General features: G+C 44.1%; 1 protein-coding gene across 1 annotated transcript in view; it reads left to right on the top strand.

The window, feature by feature from the left end:
- The window catches only part of grik4 (glutamate receptor, ionotropic, kainate 4), a 202,237-nt gene extending 184,715 nt beyond the window's left edge, over positions 1–17,522 (top strand). Inside the window, exons 13-19 of the mRNA XM_031796144.1 lie at positions 1,574–1,683; positions 2,593–2,766; positions 3,458–3,623; positions 4,395–4,620; positions 5,282–5,410; positions 8,396–8,514; positions 12,521–17,522. Coding sequence (XP_031652004.1) covers positions 1,574–1,683; positions 2,593–2,766; positions 3,458–3,623; positions 4,395–4,620; positions 5,282–5,410; positions 8,396–8,514; positions 12,521–12,922 — 1,326 coding nt within the window. The 3' untranslated portion in view covers positions 12,923–17,522. The remainder of the gene's footprint in view (positions 1–1,573; positions 1,684–2,592; positions 2,767–3,457; positions 3,624–4,394; positions 4,621–5,281; positions 5,411–8,395; positions 8,515–12,520) is intronic.
- The last annotated feature ends 392 nt before the right edge of the window (positions 17,523–17,914 follow it).

Below are 17,914 nucleotides of genomic sequence, written 5' to 3'. Positions count from 1 at the left end.
CTACCTCTCTCTCTCTCTCTCTCTCTCTCTCCATCCATCCATCCATCCCTCTCTCTCTCTCTCTCTCTCTCTCTCTCTCTCTCTCTCTCTCTCTCTCTCTCTCTCTCTCTCTCTCTCTCTCTCTCTCTTCATCCCTCTCTCTCTCTCTCTTCATCCCTCCCTCTCTCTCTCTCTCTGATCTTTTCACTACACCATCTGCTGGTGTTGTGCTGCTTCCTCAACAGCTCTGCTCTTTCTTAATGGTCTCTTAGTGGCAACTAAACAGGGAATTAAATGGAGGAGCGCTGTAAACAAAACGCTCACTTCACTTGGCACCAGATTGGATCGTGTCAGCACAACCCTCACCTAGTTACTTTTTGCCGTGTGGTTTCTTATTTTGCAGGAGTTGTCGCTGCATTGCGCTGTTATAGGCATGACGTTTTACTGTACGTCCTGCCTTTGTAACGGAGGTGGTTTTACAATGCCTCGGCGTTAACTCAGTGGGCTAAGACAGTCTTGTCTTAGGAGACCCGGGTTTGAACCTGGCGGTCACATCCTCAAAGAAGATTCACACACACTACCCTTTCTCGTTTCAAGACTCTCTCTGACACTATAATGGCCTCTGACCAGTTTGAGTACCATTACAGAGTCCCTTATCAGAGAATACATTGATGCTGGCACCATAAATGGATCATTTTCAGAAGGCAGGCCACCATCAGCTGGTAGCATTAGGCTCTTCAGACAGTCCTAATTCTCCCTACTGTAATTAGAAATCTCCAGCTCCACTCCTATGTTGCTCAATTACACTAATATGGGAGTGATTACAGACACATTAATGAATATCCGGCCTCATCCAGGCCTAATTACGCATTAATTCATCATTTAGAATGGTTTATGACCTTTAAATCCTATCCGCTCGCCACACATGAAATATTTTTTTTTGGGGGGGGGGGGGGGCATTTGTATTGGATGCATGTTGTATGGCTTATTATCAAGGGGATTGTCGTTTTGGTGAATTGATGATGCATGTTGCATATCAAATGTGGCCTCACTGTGTTAAGAATATGTCATAAGAATAGGCCTACTCTTACAATAAGCTGTTTGATCACTGAAAGTTAATCCGATAACCTACATAGCTGTGCTGTTGCCCCTAAAAACACCAGGTCCTTCCTTACAGTTCTTGTCTTTGATGGACTGGACTGCTTTGAGTTTCTCCATCTCCATTGAAGATAATGTAATTGCCCCTAGCTACTGCGCTGGCCTTCTGCGGTCAATTTCAACCATGCATTTTCCCACAGCTCTATTTCAGACATAATTGGTTTCATTTTGTGGACAATGTCCATCGGTGCCAGAAAATTAAGCAGTATGAATTAGCTCTATACAAAACTCAGGCTGATAAATCTCCCAGTAGTAAATCTAGACCTGAGGCATATAGCTCCATGTCTCGGAGTCTCAGTCCGAGAAAACACAGGAACCCTTGGTCATACAGATGTATTGGTTTAGGACGTATCTGTGTATATGTAATGCAGCTAACCACCTCTCTCTCTCTCTCTCTCTCTCTCTCTCTCTCCGTGTGTGTGTGCACGTGTTGTAGGGGCGCAGACCTGGCTACTTCTCCTTCCTAGACCCTTTCTCCCCTGGGGTGTGGCTCTTCATGCTGCTAGCCTACCTGGCAGTCAGCTGTGTGCTCTTTCTGGTTGCCAGGTGTGTCCTCCAACTCATCTCAGCTCCACATTGACATCTGCTGGTGCTTTGGAGGAACTGACGTGTCGTATACAGTACAACTCTGCACTATGTGTTGCGTCCCAATCGTCTCTCCTTTCTCCCGAGTTGTGCACTTGTTCATGGATTTGAAAGAAAATGACTGGTATATGGGAATTTCCTATAGCCCATGGAGTAGTGAACAAGTGCACACTTCAGGAGGAAGGAGAGATTATTTGGTAGTAGGCAACAACCCCTTGATGTCATAATGTATGTACCGGTATGTATTTATTGTGTAAATAAGTAATTTCATTTCTGTGAAAAAAGAGTGTGGGGGGGACACCTTTCTCAAGTTGATGGAAGTGGAACCATCTTGATTACATGTTGATGTCATGTGACTGTACCTGAAAGAAACATTTGGTACATTTAAAAAGCAACAATACAAGAAAACAACCTCCACTGAAAAGTGACAGCGACAACAGCTGTAATGAGACATTCTGAGAGGAGGGGTTGCCAAAGGTCAATTATTCTTTACTCATTTGTATGTTGAAGGGGGCTAAATACAGTGTTACCCTTGTACCGTTCTGCATTATGTTTTCCCCTTGAAGATTTGCCTGTGGTCGAAGCATGCTTTAAATTAATTACAGGTTTTTAGAACTTGGAACATCCTACAAACACAGTAATATACCGGAAGCTGTCATGGCAGCTCAATGGTCTGCTCACAGCAGACTGCAGCAGGTGTATGGGAGTGTATACCAGCTGACCCAGGGGGACTGAAAACCACGTTACACCCCCTCATGGGATTCAAGATTACTTTGTGCTTCGCTGACTGTTTCAGTTGTTGTTTCCCCCCCTCTAATTTCTCTCACTGTGTGCCTGCGTTCATGTCTGTGTGTCTGCGTGTCTGTTTAGACTCACCCCCTACGAGTGGTACAACCCCCACCCCTGCTTGAAGGGGCGCTGTAACCTCCTCATCAACCAATACTCGCTGGGCAACAGTTTCTGGTTCCCCGTGGGGGGGTTCATGCAGCAGGGGTCCACCATCGCCCCCCGCGCCCTCTCCACGCGCTGCGTCAGTGGAGTATGGTGAGTACAATAAAAATGATTCTCACTTTGTCCTTCCCAGCACAGTTCCAGCAACTATGGTGGATGTATAACCAAGGTCCCGCTCGGTTTGGCGCAGTAGTGTGGAAAAGGGTAGTAGTGTACTCACTCAGTCACACTTAGACACTTGTATGCATACTGCATATGTATCCGTCTCGAAGCTTCCACACTATCTTGCAGACCTGAACCGTACTTGTAGCCCGTGGCCTTGACCTCTCTACTGCTGTTTCAGGGATATCAAAGTAACATTTTGATCATGTAATTTGTGTGCCGCTGCTCCAATTAGCCTGCCATCTTGGCCCTGGGTATTTCCTATTCAGATCACGTGGTCATGGAAAACGCAGCGTCTGATACTATACCTGATACTGTGCCGCCGAGGTAGTCTGTGTGTGAGTCTATACCTGGTAAGCTATAAAAACAAAGAGTAGCACACTGTATATGTATAACCTTAACATTCATTTATTGGGTAAGAAAACACCAACGTTTCAGCGTCACTGTGCCATCTTCAGGGTGACAGAAGGCACATTATACCTGGTAGACACTGAGGTAGTCTGTGTGAGTCTATAGCTGATACTGTACCTCTGAGGTAGTCTGTGTGAGTCTATAGCTGATACTGTACCTCTGAGGTGGTCCCAGTCGGTACGTCTGACTGCTGCTCCTGCTGTCCCTCCAGGTGGGCGTTCACCCTGATCATCATCTCGTCCTACACGGCCAACCTGGCTGCCTTCCTCACTGTCCAGAGGATGGAGGTGCCCATTGAGTCAGTGGACGACCTGGCTGACCAGACGGCCATCGAGTACGGCACCATGCACGGGGGCTCCACCATGACCTTCTTCCAGGTGAAGGGCACACACACATGGACACGCACACACATACCACACACACAGCCCCCTCCACCATAATAGATGACCTGTCACTGATCTAATCTTAGACCCTGTCACCTCACTGTCTGTCCCCCTCTCCATCTCCACTGACCATGACTTATCTGTTTCCTGTCTGATTGTCAATATCCTCTTCCCCCTGAAGGAAAGCTCAGTGCTGCACCTGGAGAGATAGGCAGTGTGGGTCAGCCACTGACTTTCCCTGTCTGTCTATGTAGTTGGCCACAAAGCAGGGTTTCACCTGTGAAAGAGAAAGAGAGAGGGGGAGAGAAAGACAGAGAGAGACGGAGAAAGACAGAGAGAGGGACCAAGAGAGAAAGACAGAGACAAAGACAGAAAGAGAGAGGGAGAATCAGAGAGAGAGGGAGCTCCTCTCCCTCCTTTAGATTCCTATGAGGCCTCTTCTGTGCTCCAGAGCTCAAAGCATGCCCTCAGCCCTCAGATCAGACCATATTGGGCTCCCGAGTGGCACAGCAGTCTAAGGTACTGCATCTCAGTGCAAGAGGTGTCACTATAGTACCTGGTTTGAATCCAGGCTGTATCACATCCGGCTGTGATTGGGAGTCCCATAACGGCGGAGCACAATTGGCCCAGCGATTTGGCTGGAGTAGGCCATCATTGTAAATAAGTGACTATTTAGCCGACTTGCCTAGTTAAATAAAGGTTCAATAAAGAATTGAACAATTGAAATCTGACCGTGCTTCTATGACATGTCCCCCTATATCATAGAACTCGCGCTACCAGACGTACCAGCGCATGTGGAACTTCATGCACTCCAAGCAGCCCAGTGTGTTTGTGAAGAGCACGGAGGAGGGCATTGCCCGCGTGGTCAACTCCAACTATGCCTACCTGCTAGAGAGCACCATGAACGAGTACTACCGGCAGCGCAACTGTAACCTCACCCAGATAGGAGGTTTGCTGGACACCAAGGGCTATGGCATCGGCATGCCAGTGGGTAAGTGGTGGGAAGGGGATGGAGGGGTGGGTGGGCAGGAGGAGAGAGTATCAATTGTAACCTCACCTGGATAGGCCTGTTGGATACATCGGCATTGCAGTGGGTAAGAGAAGAGACATAATTTACACGACGCTAACTGTAGCGGGCATCTGTATGGGTTTTCTCTGTTCGCTGTCCTTAGTGCAGTGTTTATGAAAAGGAAATGCTGTCACTACCTCGGTTTCAAAGTCCATGAAAAGTGGAGCAAACTGGAATGAGTGAAATTATTTAAAGCCACTCTTGGTATGGACTGGAGTTTGCTTGAATAATCTATATTCCATTGTTCAAAGTCAAACCAACAAATGCGTTGGTCTTTGTCCTTGAAAAGTGTTACCCAAACCGGTCCTCGGAAACCCCTAGCCTTACCACTTACCAGTATTTATTCAATTTGAGAAACACTGCCTCAGAATACAGTGTGGGATATGCAAATCATAGGTCATAGGAAGGTTACGTTTACGCACTCACATATATAGACTAGCACTTCTTGTAAACTGCACTCATCATAATGCATAAAAACACATGCTACAGGAAACTTTCCAGGAATTGAAATATATGTTCACTCATTGACGAGATGGTCTTTGCAGGGCTGTGACCCTCTGTGCATTCGGCTGTTCCTCCTCAGGGTCAGTGTACCGGGATGAGTTTGACCTTGCCATCCTCAAGCTGCAAGAAGACAACCGTCTAGAGATCTTGAAGAGGAAATGGTGGGATGGTGGCAAGTGTCCAAAGGAGGAGGATCACCGTGCCAAAGGTGCCTTTACCCCTCCATCTTTCATTCTCTCTCTAGCCATCCATCCTTCCCCCTTGTCCTCCCCCTTTCATCTTACTCACCCTATTTAGACTGGTTAAGTGTCAGGGTCACTGTGATGCTGACTGTGGTGTGTGGGCGTGCGTGCGTGCTTAAATCCCAGCCCCTCGTGGCACGCTTGGACAGACTCGGGTGTAGGTGCAAGGTGGTGGCGCTGATATTTGGCAGTCACGTACACAGGATTGCAGTGCGTGGCCTCCAGATTGTGGGCCTGACAAAAACTAGGGCACAGAAATTGGCTAGGTACTGCTTTGTTTCAGCTGTCGTGGGCAGCCTCACTGTCTGGATCAGGTGCTTTCTGTACCCTTGAGTGCCATACATACAGGGACCTTTGAAATGTTTGGATCCATTTTTTGTCAATTTGATTGGATTCAAATAAAGTGTGTATGTGTGTGTGTGGGGGCATGTGTGTGTATATACAGTGCATTTGGGAAAGTATTCAAGAGCCCTTGACTTTTTCCACATGTTGTTACGTTACAGCCTTATTCTTAAATAGATTAAATAGTTTTTTTCCCCGCTCAATCTACACACAATAGCCCATAATGACAAAGCAAAACAAAAAAAATGAAATATCACATTTACATACAATATCAGTCAAAATTTTGGACACACCTACCCATTTAAGGATTTTTCGTTATTTTAACTTTTTTCTAAATTTCAGAATAATAGTGAAGACATCAAAACTATGAAATAACAAATATCATGTAGTCATGTAGTAATCATGTAGTAAAAAAAAAAAAAAAAATCCAAATACATTTTAGATTTTAGATTCCTCAAAGTAGCCACCCTTTGCCTTGATGACAGCTTTGTACACTCTTGGCATTCTCTCAACCAGCTTCACCTGGAGTGCTTTTCCAACAGTCTCGAAGGAGTTCCCACATATGCTGAGCACTTGTTGGCTGCTTTTCCTTCACTCTGCTGTCCAACTCATCCCAAACCATCTCAATTGGGTCGAGGTTAGGTGATTGTAGAGGCCAGGTCATCTGCTGCAGCACTCCATCACTCTTCTTCTTGGTCAAATAGGCCATACACAGCCTGGAGGTGTGTTGGGTTATTGTTCTGTTGAAAAACAAATGATAGCCTTTCAAAGCGCAAACCAGATTGGATGGCGTATCACTGCAGAATGCTGTGGTAGCCATGCTGGTTAAGTGAATTCAAATAAATCACCCCCACACCATCACTCCTCCTCCATGCTTCATGGTGGGAACCACTCATGTGGAGATCATTCGTTCACCTACTCTGCGTCTCACAAAGACATGGAGGTTGGAACCAAAAATCTTAAAATTGGACTCATCTGATTTCCACCGGTCTAATGTCCATTGCACATGTTTATTGGCATAAGCAAGTCTCTTCTTATTATTGGTGTCCTTCAGTAGTGGTTTCTTTGCAGCAATTCAACCATGAAGGCCTGATTCACGCAGTCTCCTCTGAACAGTTGATGTTGAGATGTTTCTGTTGCTTGAACTCTGAAGCATTCATTTAGGCTGCCATTTCTGAGGCTGGTAACTCTAATGAACGTACCCTCTGCAGCAGAGGTAACTCTGGGTCTCTTAACTCTGGGTCCTTTGGCGGTCCTCATGAGAGCCAGTTTCAATATAGTGCTTGATGGTTTTTGCGACTACACTTGAAGAAACTTTCAAAGTTCTTGAAATGACTGACCTTCAAGTCTTAAAGTAATGATGGACTGTCATTTCTCTTTGTTTATTTGAGCTGTTCTTGCCATAATATGGACTTGGTATTTTACCAAATAGATTTACCATCTTTTGCATACCACCCCTAACTTGTAACAACACAACCGATTGGCTCAAACACATTAAGAAGAAAGAAATACCACAAATTAACTTTTAACAAGGCACAGCTGTTAATTGAAATACGTTCCAGATGTCTACCTCATGAAGCTGTTTGAGAGAATGCCAAGAGTGTGCAAAGCTGTCATCAAGGCAAAGGGTGGCTACTTTGAATAATTTGATTTGTTTAACACTTTTGCATTTCTACATGATTCCATATGTGTTGTTTCATAGTTTTGATGTCTTCACTAATTATTTAACAATGTAGAAAATAGTAAAATAAAGAAAAACCCTTGAATGAGTAGGTGTGTCCAAACTTTTGTCTGATACTGTAAGTATGCAGGCCCTTTACTCAGTACTTTGTTGAAGCACCTTTGGCAGCGATTACAGCCTCGAGTCTTCTTAGGTATGACGGTCCAAGCTTGGCAAACCTGTATTTGGGGAGTTTCTCCCAATCTCTGCAGATTCTCTCATGCTCTGTCAGGTTTGATGGGGAGCGTTGCTGCACATCTGGGCCTGATTGGTGGAGTGCTGCAGAGATGGCTGTCCTTCTGGAAGGTTCTCCCATCTCCACAGAGGAACTGTGATACTCTGTCAGAGTGACCATTGGGTTCTTGGTTACCTCCCTGACCAAGCCCATTCTCCCCCGATTGCTCAGTTTGTCCTGGCAGCCAGCTCTAGGAAGAGTCTTGGTGGTTCCAAACTTCTTCCTTTTAAGAATGGTTAAGGCCACTGTGTTGTTAGGGACCTACAATGCTGCAGACATGTTTTGGTACCCCTTCCCAGATCTGTGCCTCGACACAATCCTGTCTCGGAGCTCAATTCCTTTGACGTCATGACTTGGTTTTTGCTCTGACATGCACTGTCAATTGTGGGAACTTATATAGACAGGTGTGATGCCTTTCCAAATAATGTCAATCAATTGAATTTACCACAGGTGGACTCCAAGTTGTAGAAAAATCTCAAGGATGATCAATGGAAACAGAATGCACCAGAGCTCAGTTTCGGGTCTCATAGCAAAGGGACTGAATACTTATCTAAATAAGGTATTTCTGGGTTTTTATTTTTTTGAATCTCTTTCCCTCTCTCTCTTTCTTTCTTTCTCTCTGTCTCTCGCCCTCCCTCTCTCCCTCCCTCCCAGGACTAGGCATGGAAAACATAGGCGGTATCTTCGTGGTGCTGGTGTGCGGTCTCCTGGTGGCCATCTTCATGGCGGTGCTGGAGTTTATGTGGTTTCTGCGGCAGACGCCCGGAACAGAGGTGAGAGAGGGCTATTTTACCTGCATCTGCTTTGTCTCCCTCTCCCCGCCCTGATGCGCTCTTCTCCCAGACCCAGCACAACTCCAGAAGCAGCAAGCCCCACGAGCCCCACTATGCTGCCTCCCACAGGGTGAAGCACATAGCTTCCTATCCCTACCAGCCCCTTGCCAAGTGTGCGCCATTCCTTTTATTTGCCTCTGAGACCTCTGCCAAAGATAATACCTCACATACACTATCTATCTGCATGCCTTTATGTAGTAGACCTCAGCTGTCTCCACTGGTAGTGAATGTGACTGTAAATGCTGTGCTTTTATTCTTGAACAACCTCAAATCAGCCCGCTTTGAATTCATTTTTGAACGAGACGTAGTTTCATGGTTTGGAAATGATTTAATTTCAGTTTCTGCTGTATTTTTCTGTGATGTATTTCTTTACGAAATATGACTGTTTTCAATTGTTCCCGATACAACACTGTGATATAAAAAAGATATATCTAAATAAATCAGCCTGTGTACAGAAAAGCCCATGCCACCTGACTTATTTTTTGGGGGGACTAGGAAACAATCAAATTAGTGTGTGTGCGCACAAGCTATCTATCTATCTAAGTGCGTATCTTGAATGGCTTGTTTGATTTTTGTCAGTTATAATGGCATGGCTCATAGCCCACGCAATGCCTCTGTAAGCTTGTTCCCTTCTATTACATTGCACAAAGGGAGATGCCATGGCCAACACAGTTAGAAAGATGTACTGTGTGGATTATCATGCCTGTTCTCCTTGCCCTGTCTTCATCTATTCCACACTGACACTGTGATATCATTGGGAGAGAGAGAAGAGACGGGCAAACCAGCACACACATTTAACGCAATAAGGGAAATGCAGGGCAGGGATTTGTCTTATGTTACGAGGATGAGAATGGCAAAATGTATAATGTAACCAGTATTTCACAATAATTTCATATAATATATAAGAATGCGAAAGGAAAACACTACATTACCAAAAGTATGTGGACATCTCGAACATCTCGAACATCTCTTTCCAAAATCGTGGGCATTAATATGGAGTTGGTCCCCACTCTGCTGCTATAACAGCCACCACTCTTCTGGGAAGGCCTTCCACTAGATGTTGGAACATTGCTGCAGGGACTTTCTTTCATTCAGCCACGAGCATTAGTGAGGTTGGGCACTGATGTTGGGTGATTAGGCCCGCAATCGGCATTCCAATTCATCCCAAAGGTGTTCGATGGGAGGCCAGTCAAGTTCTTCCACACCGATCTCGACAAATAATTTCTTTACGGACCTCGCTTTGTGCACGGGGGCATTGTGCTGCAACAGGAAAGGGCCTTCCCCAAACTGTTCCCAAAAAGTTGGCAGCACAGAATTGTCTAGAATTTCATTGTATGCTGTAGTGTTAAGATTTCCCTTCATGGAACTAAGGGGCATAGCGCAACGTATGAAAAGCAGGCCCAGACCATTATTCCTCATCCACCAAACTTTACAGTCGGCATTATGCATTGGGTCAGGTAGCCATCTCCTGGCATCCGCCAAACTAAGAGTTGTCCGTCAGACTGCCAGATGGTGAAGAGTGATTCATGACTTCGTAGAACGCATTTCCACTGCTTCAGAATCCAATGGTGGTGAGCTTTACACTACTCCAGCCGACACTTGGCATTGCACATGGTGATCTTAGTCTTGCGTGCGGCTGCTCAGCCATGGAAGCCTATTTCATGAAGCTCCTGACGAACTGTTATTGTGCTGACTGTGCTTCCAGAGGCAATTTGGAACTCGGTAGTGAGTGTTGCAACCAAGGACAGACGATTCTTACACACTACTTTTACTCGGCGGTCCCGTTCTGTGAGCTTGTGTGGCCTACCACTTCGCGGCTGGGCCGTTGTTGCTCCTAGATGTTTCCACTTAACAATAACAGCACTTACAGTTGACAGGGGTAGCTCTAGCAGGGCATACATTTGACGAACTGACTTGGAAAGGTGGCATCCTATGACAGTGCCACGTTAAAAGTCACTGAGCGCTTCAGTAAGGCCATTCTACTGCCAATGTTTGTCTATGGAGATTGCATGTCTGTGGCTGAAATTGCTAAATCCACTCATTTGAATGTGTGTCCACATACTTTTGAATTTACAGTGGCTTGCGAAAGTATTCACCCCCTTGGCATTTTTCTTATTTTGTTGCCTTACAACCTGGAATTAAATTTGATTTTTGGGGGGGTTGTATCATTTGATTTACACAACATGCCTACCACTTTGAAGATGCAAAATATTTTTTTTTGTGAAACAAACAACAAATAAGACAAAAAAACTGAACTTGACTATTCTTTTGGGGGGTGAATAGCATAACTATTCACCCCCCAAAAGTCAATACTTTGTAGAGCCACATTTTGCAGCAATTACATCTGCAAGTTTCTTGGGGTATGTCTCTATAAGCTTGGAACATCTAGCCATTGGGATTTTTGCCGATTCTTCAAGGCAAATCTGCTCCAGCTCCTTCAAGTTGGATGGGTTCCACTGGTGTACAGCAATATTTCAGTCATACCACAGATACTCAATTGGATTGAGGTCTGGGCTTTGACTAGGCCATTCCAAGACATTTAAATGTTTCCCCTTAAACCACTCAAGTGTTGCTTTAGCAGTATGCTTAGGGTCATTGTCCTGCTAGAAGGTGAACCTCCATCCCAGTCTCAAATCTCTGGAAGACTGAAACAGGTTTCCCTCAAGGATTTCCCTGTATTTAATGCCATCCATCATTCCTTCAATTCTGACCGGTGTCTAAGTCGCTGCCAATGAAAAAACATCCCCACAGCATGATGCTGCCACCACCATGCTTAACTGTGGGGATGGTATTCTTGGGGCGATGAGAGGTGTTGGGTTTGTGTCAGAAATAGCTATTTCCTTGATGGCCAAAAAGCTACATTTTTGTCTCATCTGACCAGAGTACCTTCTTCCATATGTTTGGGGAGTCTCCCATATGCCTTTTGGCGAACACCAAACATGTTTGCTTATTTTTTTCTTTAACTAAGCAATGGCTTTTCTCTGGCCACTCCGTAAAACCCAGCTCTGTGTAGTGTATGGCTTAAAGTGGTCCTATGGACAGATACTCCAATCTCCCCTGTGGATACTCCAAGATACTCCAATCTCCCCGGCGGCCCTCTTGGCAGGTTTGTTGTGGTGCCATATTCTTTTAATTTTTTAATAATGGATTTAATGGTGCTCCGTGGGATGTTCAAAGTTTTTGATGGTGCCGCTTGCTTGGTGGTGCCCCTTGCTTAGTGGTGTTGCAGACTCTGGGGCCTTTCAGAACAGGTGTATATTTTCAGAGATCATGTGACAGATCATGTGACAGATTGCACACAGGTGGACTTAATTTAGCTAATTGTGTGACTTCCGAAGGTAATTGGTTGCACCAGATCTTATTTAGGGGCTTCATAGCAAAAGGGGCTGAATACATATGCACCCACCACTTCTCCGTTTTTAATTTTTTTTTATTTCACTTCACCAATTTGGACTATTTTGTGTAATCCAAATAAAAATCCATTTAAATTACAGGTTGTAATGCATCAAAATAGTAAAAACGCTAAGGGGGATGAATAATTTTGCAATGTCAGTATTTAACCATCAAGTACCATATAGAATGTTGTACAGTTGTCTATTTTTCCTTGAAACCCCTAGGTTGTTGTGATATTTTCCCAACAAACTTAATCTTAAGCTCTTTTTGTTAGATATTGTCAGACTAAAATGCCCAGTACATCCCACTCTATCCTATTTGTGTAGCTGTTGTCTGTCCTGCATGGTGTCTGTCAGTCGGAGGACCACTTTGGAAACAAGCGTTTTAATTCATGCTTTCAAGTGATATCGTCTGGGTCCACATTGTACATTTTGTTGTATTATGTCTTTTACCCAAATTACTTTTTTTTTTAAATTCAGCCTGCCCGTCAGTCTCTGATCTTGCAGTGTGTCAGTGAGATCTCCCGGCCTCTCTCTCCCTGTGTGTGTTGCAGCTGTCGGTGTGTGAGGAGATGCTACGGGAGCTCCAGGGGATCGTCCTGTGCCGGGACAGCCTACAGCTGAGGCGTCGGCGGGGGACGACCATGCTCCGTCCTCGCCCCCTACCCCTGGAGGAGCGCCGGGCGCGGGCTGCTGCTGTCAGCTTGAGCAATGGCAAGCTGTGTGGCGCTGCCGCCGGCCTGCCCCTCTCCGAGCCCTTCTCCCACAGACTGGCGCAGGAGGCAGCTCTGGTGGCGCGGGGCTGCAGCCACATCCGCATCTGCCCTGAGTGCCGGCGCTTCCAGGGGCTGCGCGGCGTGCGTCCCGGGGGCGGCCCCAGCCACGGGGCCTCGCCGACTCACAGCGAGGAGAGCATAGAGTGGGAGAAGACAACCAACAGTAGCGAACCCGAATAACAAGGAAGCACCCCCTTGACCTAGACAACCCCTTTACCTACCTAGACCACCACACACCCACTGTACTACTGTACCCAGTAGGCACCCCTCCACAGGGGCAACAGGGAGCATCATGGGAAGGTCATGTGGTACTGTGACAGGAGCTGCTTTGGTCCTGGTGCGTTTGATGTTGGAGGACAGCGGCTGTGGCGATGGCTTTGGCTGTGGATATTTTGAGCACGTCCCCCGTGGAAGGGATCTTTGAGCTCTGGAATGATGCCCTGGGCTTAGAGATGGAACTGCCATTGGACATATCCATAGAGACTACCAGAGGAAGTCCGTGAGAGGGGACACAACCTCTCTGTATGGGCTGTCTGTCTCGAAGGCCCCATGCCCTGTCTAGGATGTGAAGGACACAGGTTATGGGGCATTTGTACTATGCAGTATTTTCTGTCACTCATTGTGCTAATTGTTGATCTGTTTTTAAATTATTTCTCCTTTTGTTGTGTTCTTGACATTGATCATATTGTTACCATTCTATTGTTCTCTGAGACGATACGATGTTTTCTTTTTACCGAGTGTGTACATTATTGCCTTTTCAGAGCTACAAACAGAGAACACATAGAAAAAGACTTCCAATGCAGCATCATTCTTTGAATACTTATTTTTGTGTGTGAAAGTGCCAAAAAAAGAAGCTGATCTTGAACGATGGGCATCACGGCCTTGAGACAACGACGACAAAGAGAACCGAAGATAAAAACAAACACAATGACTTGTTTTATAATAGTGATTATATTCTATACAAAAATATGTTTTAGATGTATTTCTGAAATACAGCAATGCATGTCAGCAAGTGTGATGCTGATGATTGGAGGGGAGAATGAGTTTCCCGTTCAAACAATTTGCCCAGAGACACATAGAACCCCAATGTAATCAGAAATAGTCATAGCCTTTGCTCATGTGTGGGACCTGTCTCTTGATATTGCCCCCAGATCACGGGTCATTAACACTAGATACCACAACATACCACCATCTTGAGTTTCTTCCCATTGCCCACTGTGGTATACAGTCTCATATGAATCCCATATACTGTAAGTGATTGATATGGGTTCACTATTCCCAATTTGTGCTCTCTATTCCATCTGTTCAACACTCTCTCGTCTTCGTGCTGCACTATTGCCTTGACATGACCCAGACCCACTCTCTGCGGCGTGCACCATACACTCATGCACGCGCACAGGAATGCACACACTCACACATGCAGGCACAAAGGCATGCGTGCGCACACACACACAGACACTACATACACAGTACACACAGGCAATGCAGATAGTCACACTGCAGAGGTAGTCATACTGAGATGGTGGCATTGGGGAAGAATTCAACACATTCCAGAACCAATTAAAACTGAATGCTCCCGTAAATGTTTTTACAGGAATTTTACTTTGATTTTTAAAGACTCCACCCAAAATTAAACATTGTCTTTTACGCTTTCATATGTATGAGGGGTTTGAAGACTTTTATGTGACATTTTTGTTTTTACATGTTTTGTCAATTCTGCAATATGCATTGCAAAAAATTATATGGAGCCTAAATTAATGGGAATAATTTGGTTATAGGCCTACTGATTTCCCAATGCTTACAAACTTCAATTTTGGGGTAAGCTGTCCCTCTAACCATCAACAGAGACCCTCATTGCAAGATCTGGGTCGTATTAATTAGGCACCAAACTGAACAAAAAGGGGTGAAACGGGGAGGGCCTACTTGAACTTGTCCAATCAGAAACTTTGCAAAAATAAAATGGAAGTGTTTTCCATCACATGCCCTAATGAATACGACCCTAGTAAATGAAATCAAGGCCAGATTTGATTTGTGGAGCAAAGCTGTTCTTTCTCCGTGTGTTCATTCAAGTTGATTTATTCAGTGTACCATATCGCAAATTCATCGATGTAGCATATAATGTTACTAATTTCCTGGATGTTTTATAAGTTGCTGGTGGTGTCCTTGAGATTTGCTGTTTTGGCTGTGCTTTTCTACTAAATGGACTAAAATGAGTGGGCGACAGTGAACAACTGTGGCCTGTCTGTCAACATTAGGCTTTGATGGATCCGTCTCCTTGACAATGCCCAAGGGGTGTGCCACTCATATGTCAAGAGTGCCTGAAACCAGGCCATCTTGACAAAGTATTTGATTGGAGGCATCCAGGTATGTTAGGTTCATCTGTATTTGTCACATCCAATCTAAAATCTGAATGGACTCTCTCAGCATTTGAATTGAATCCACTATTTAGTTGATATCATTCATCTCTAAAATTGCTTTTCAAGGCAGCGTCAGTCAAACATTCCCCATGGTATATGCGTTCTCCTGCCTTAGTGTACGCGGCTGAAAAACCTAGGCCGTACATTTTTACAATTATGATAATGAAACGGATAAGCAGATCGCTTAGGTTGGGTCAATGAGGATCTGAGACTGGAGAAAGAACTGTTGTCTATTTTCATAATGCCTTCATCTATATCTCTTGAGCCAGCAGGCCACAAATGCAAAAGATCTCTTTAGAACAGTGGTATTCAAACTTTTTCAGCGGGGAATCCATTTTTTCCGCCAGAATGTCTGGGGACCTTGTTTTTTTCCCAGAGAATTTCTCGCGACCCAACCTCAAATCTAATGACACAACCTTAAAATCTGTACATTTACATTTTTACATCAATAAATAACCTTCAATTCATTACACTTTCATCTCTTATTAAAAAAATAAAAGAAACCAATAAACACATTTACTGAATAAAATTATATTTTCAAATTATCTTTCTCAAAAACATTTCTATATTGTTCCATACAATAATCTGTACACTAAATTGTTTGTTCCTAAAAAAAAATCTACATGCTGATTGAGTGTACAAAACATTAGGAACACCTGCTCTTTCCATGACAGACTGTCCAGGTGAATCCAGGTGAAATCTATGATCCCTTATTGATGTCACTTGTTAAATCCACTTCAATCAGTATGGATGAAGGGGAGGAGACAGGTTAAAGAAGGTTTTTTAAGCCTTGAGACAATTGAGACATGGATTATGTATGTGTGACCTTCAGAGGGTGAATGGGCAAGACAAAATATTTAAGTGCCTTTGAATGGGGTATGGTAGTAGGTGCCAGGCGCACTGTTTAGTGTTTTAAGAACTGCAACGCTGCTGTGTTTTTCATACTCAACAGTTTTCCGTGTGTAGCTAGAATGGTCCACCATTAAAAGGACATCCAGCCAACTTGACACAACTGTGGGAAGCATTGGAGTTAACATAGGCCAGCATCCCTGTGGAACGCTTTCGACACATTGTAGAGTCCATGCCCCAACAAATTGAGGGCAAAAGGGAGTGCAACTCAATATTAGGAAGGTGTTGCTAATGTTTTGTAAAAAAAAACATTTTTTTACTGCAGTGACCCCAACTTTGAATACCACTTTTTTTAAAGGTTCTCTCACTTCAATGCTAGAAAATCACTAGTGAATTAATTTATTAGCCAATGTCACCACATTCAACAAATATGAAGTATGCCCCATTAAAAGTCCCTCAATAATACCAAATGTGGTGTTGTAATTTAACAATTCCTTTACTTGTGGTATGCGGGGCCATTCTATTCCTTAGTTTCATTTTACAAATGAAATCATCATCTGGGATCATCATCTGTTTTCAAAGGATTCGATTTCTTCTCAAATGTCTGTTCATTTTACCACTTGAGACCAGTCCGACATGTTTCCATACAATGTGAATACCCGTAAAATAAATAATGTTTTTGCTTTACAAGAGGTTTTACCCTGTGAGTGACGTTGTCCTGGTTTTTGATGTGTAACTATTCTCTGAGAAATGTTTTCTGTACAGTGTGTTTGTTTTCGAGCTTCTATGGATACAAAGAGAGGGGGTAAAGAATAGGCTGTACAGAGCTCATTGTTATATCATACAGAGGCTATAGTGTCAATGCACATAATCCTCTTATGGAACATTGTTGTCATAAGTGTGTAAATACAGAATGCTCAACCAGGGTTTCCCTGTGGAGGTTCCAGGGGCTCTCTATTTCTACAAGCCCTCAGCCTAACCATCAAATTGAACTTGTGGGAACACATCCACACATCCACATACAAGCACATACAACTACAGGCATGATGAGTAATGATACATTCACACCCTAATTAGCAGTTTTTCTATAATATCTAGTTGCTAGGTCACAGAGATTGCGTCCTAAATGGTGCCCTTTTTGCTATTACCTGCTCTGGTCAAAAGTAGTGTGCGCTATATAGGGAATGGGGTGCCATTTGGGACGCAAACTGAGACAATGTGGGGTCAGCTGGATGAACTCCCGGGTTTAGTGGGATTCTGTGCACCTAACTTTTATGCACGAAAACATTCATAGACATTAAATCAAGGCTAGTTGAAATGAGATTGCCAATTACCTTAAAGGCTAAAGGGAGTTGAATTGGAATGAAGAGGAATCGTCATGTAGAAGAAGTAGCACTCAGACTTTCACTGGGAGACCTTGGGTAGGATGGCAGGATTTGGCTGCTATTTTATATGCTTTATTTTCTTATGTTGTCATTTTTATTCCACTATAAATACATTTCTTAAAACATAAACCGCCATTCTGAGGGTTTCCTGGTTGTTATGTTGTCTTTATTGAACATTGTAAGGCCATGCAACATTTTAACACGAATGGTGGATACAGTGGCGGTCATAGCCGTTTAAGATGAGGGAGGACATTATGTTTTTGCATGAGCATGGCCTTATTTCTATTACAGCATACTGGATGACTTCCATTCATATCATATTCTATTCACCCAGCTCAATGTAGCATCGGGCTACTACATGATACTCAAATTTTTATTTGACCCATCATGAGGTTGCTACCATAATGAGACTATGAGTGATAGTTTACAACATATTGTAACAGTCAAAAGTTTGGACATACCTACTCATTCAAGGGTTTTTCATTATTTTTACTATTCTCTACACTGTAGAATAATAGTGA

The sequence above is a fragment of the Oncorhynchus kisutch genome, linkage group LG18 (genome assembly GCF_002021735.2).
Source record: "Oncorhynchus kisutch isolate 150728-3 linkage group LG18, Okis_V2, whole genome shotgun sequence".
NCBI lineage: Eukaryota > Metazoa > Chordata > Actinopteri > Salmoniformes > Salmonidae > Oncorhynchus > Oncorhynchus kisutch.
This window is presented reverse-complemented; position numbering and strand designations above follow the sequence as displayed.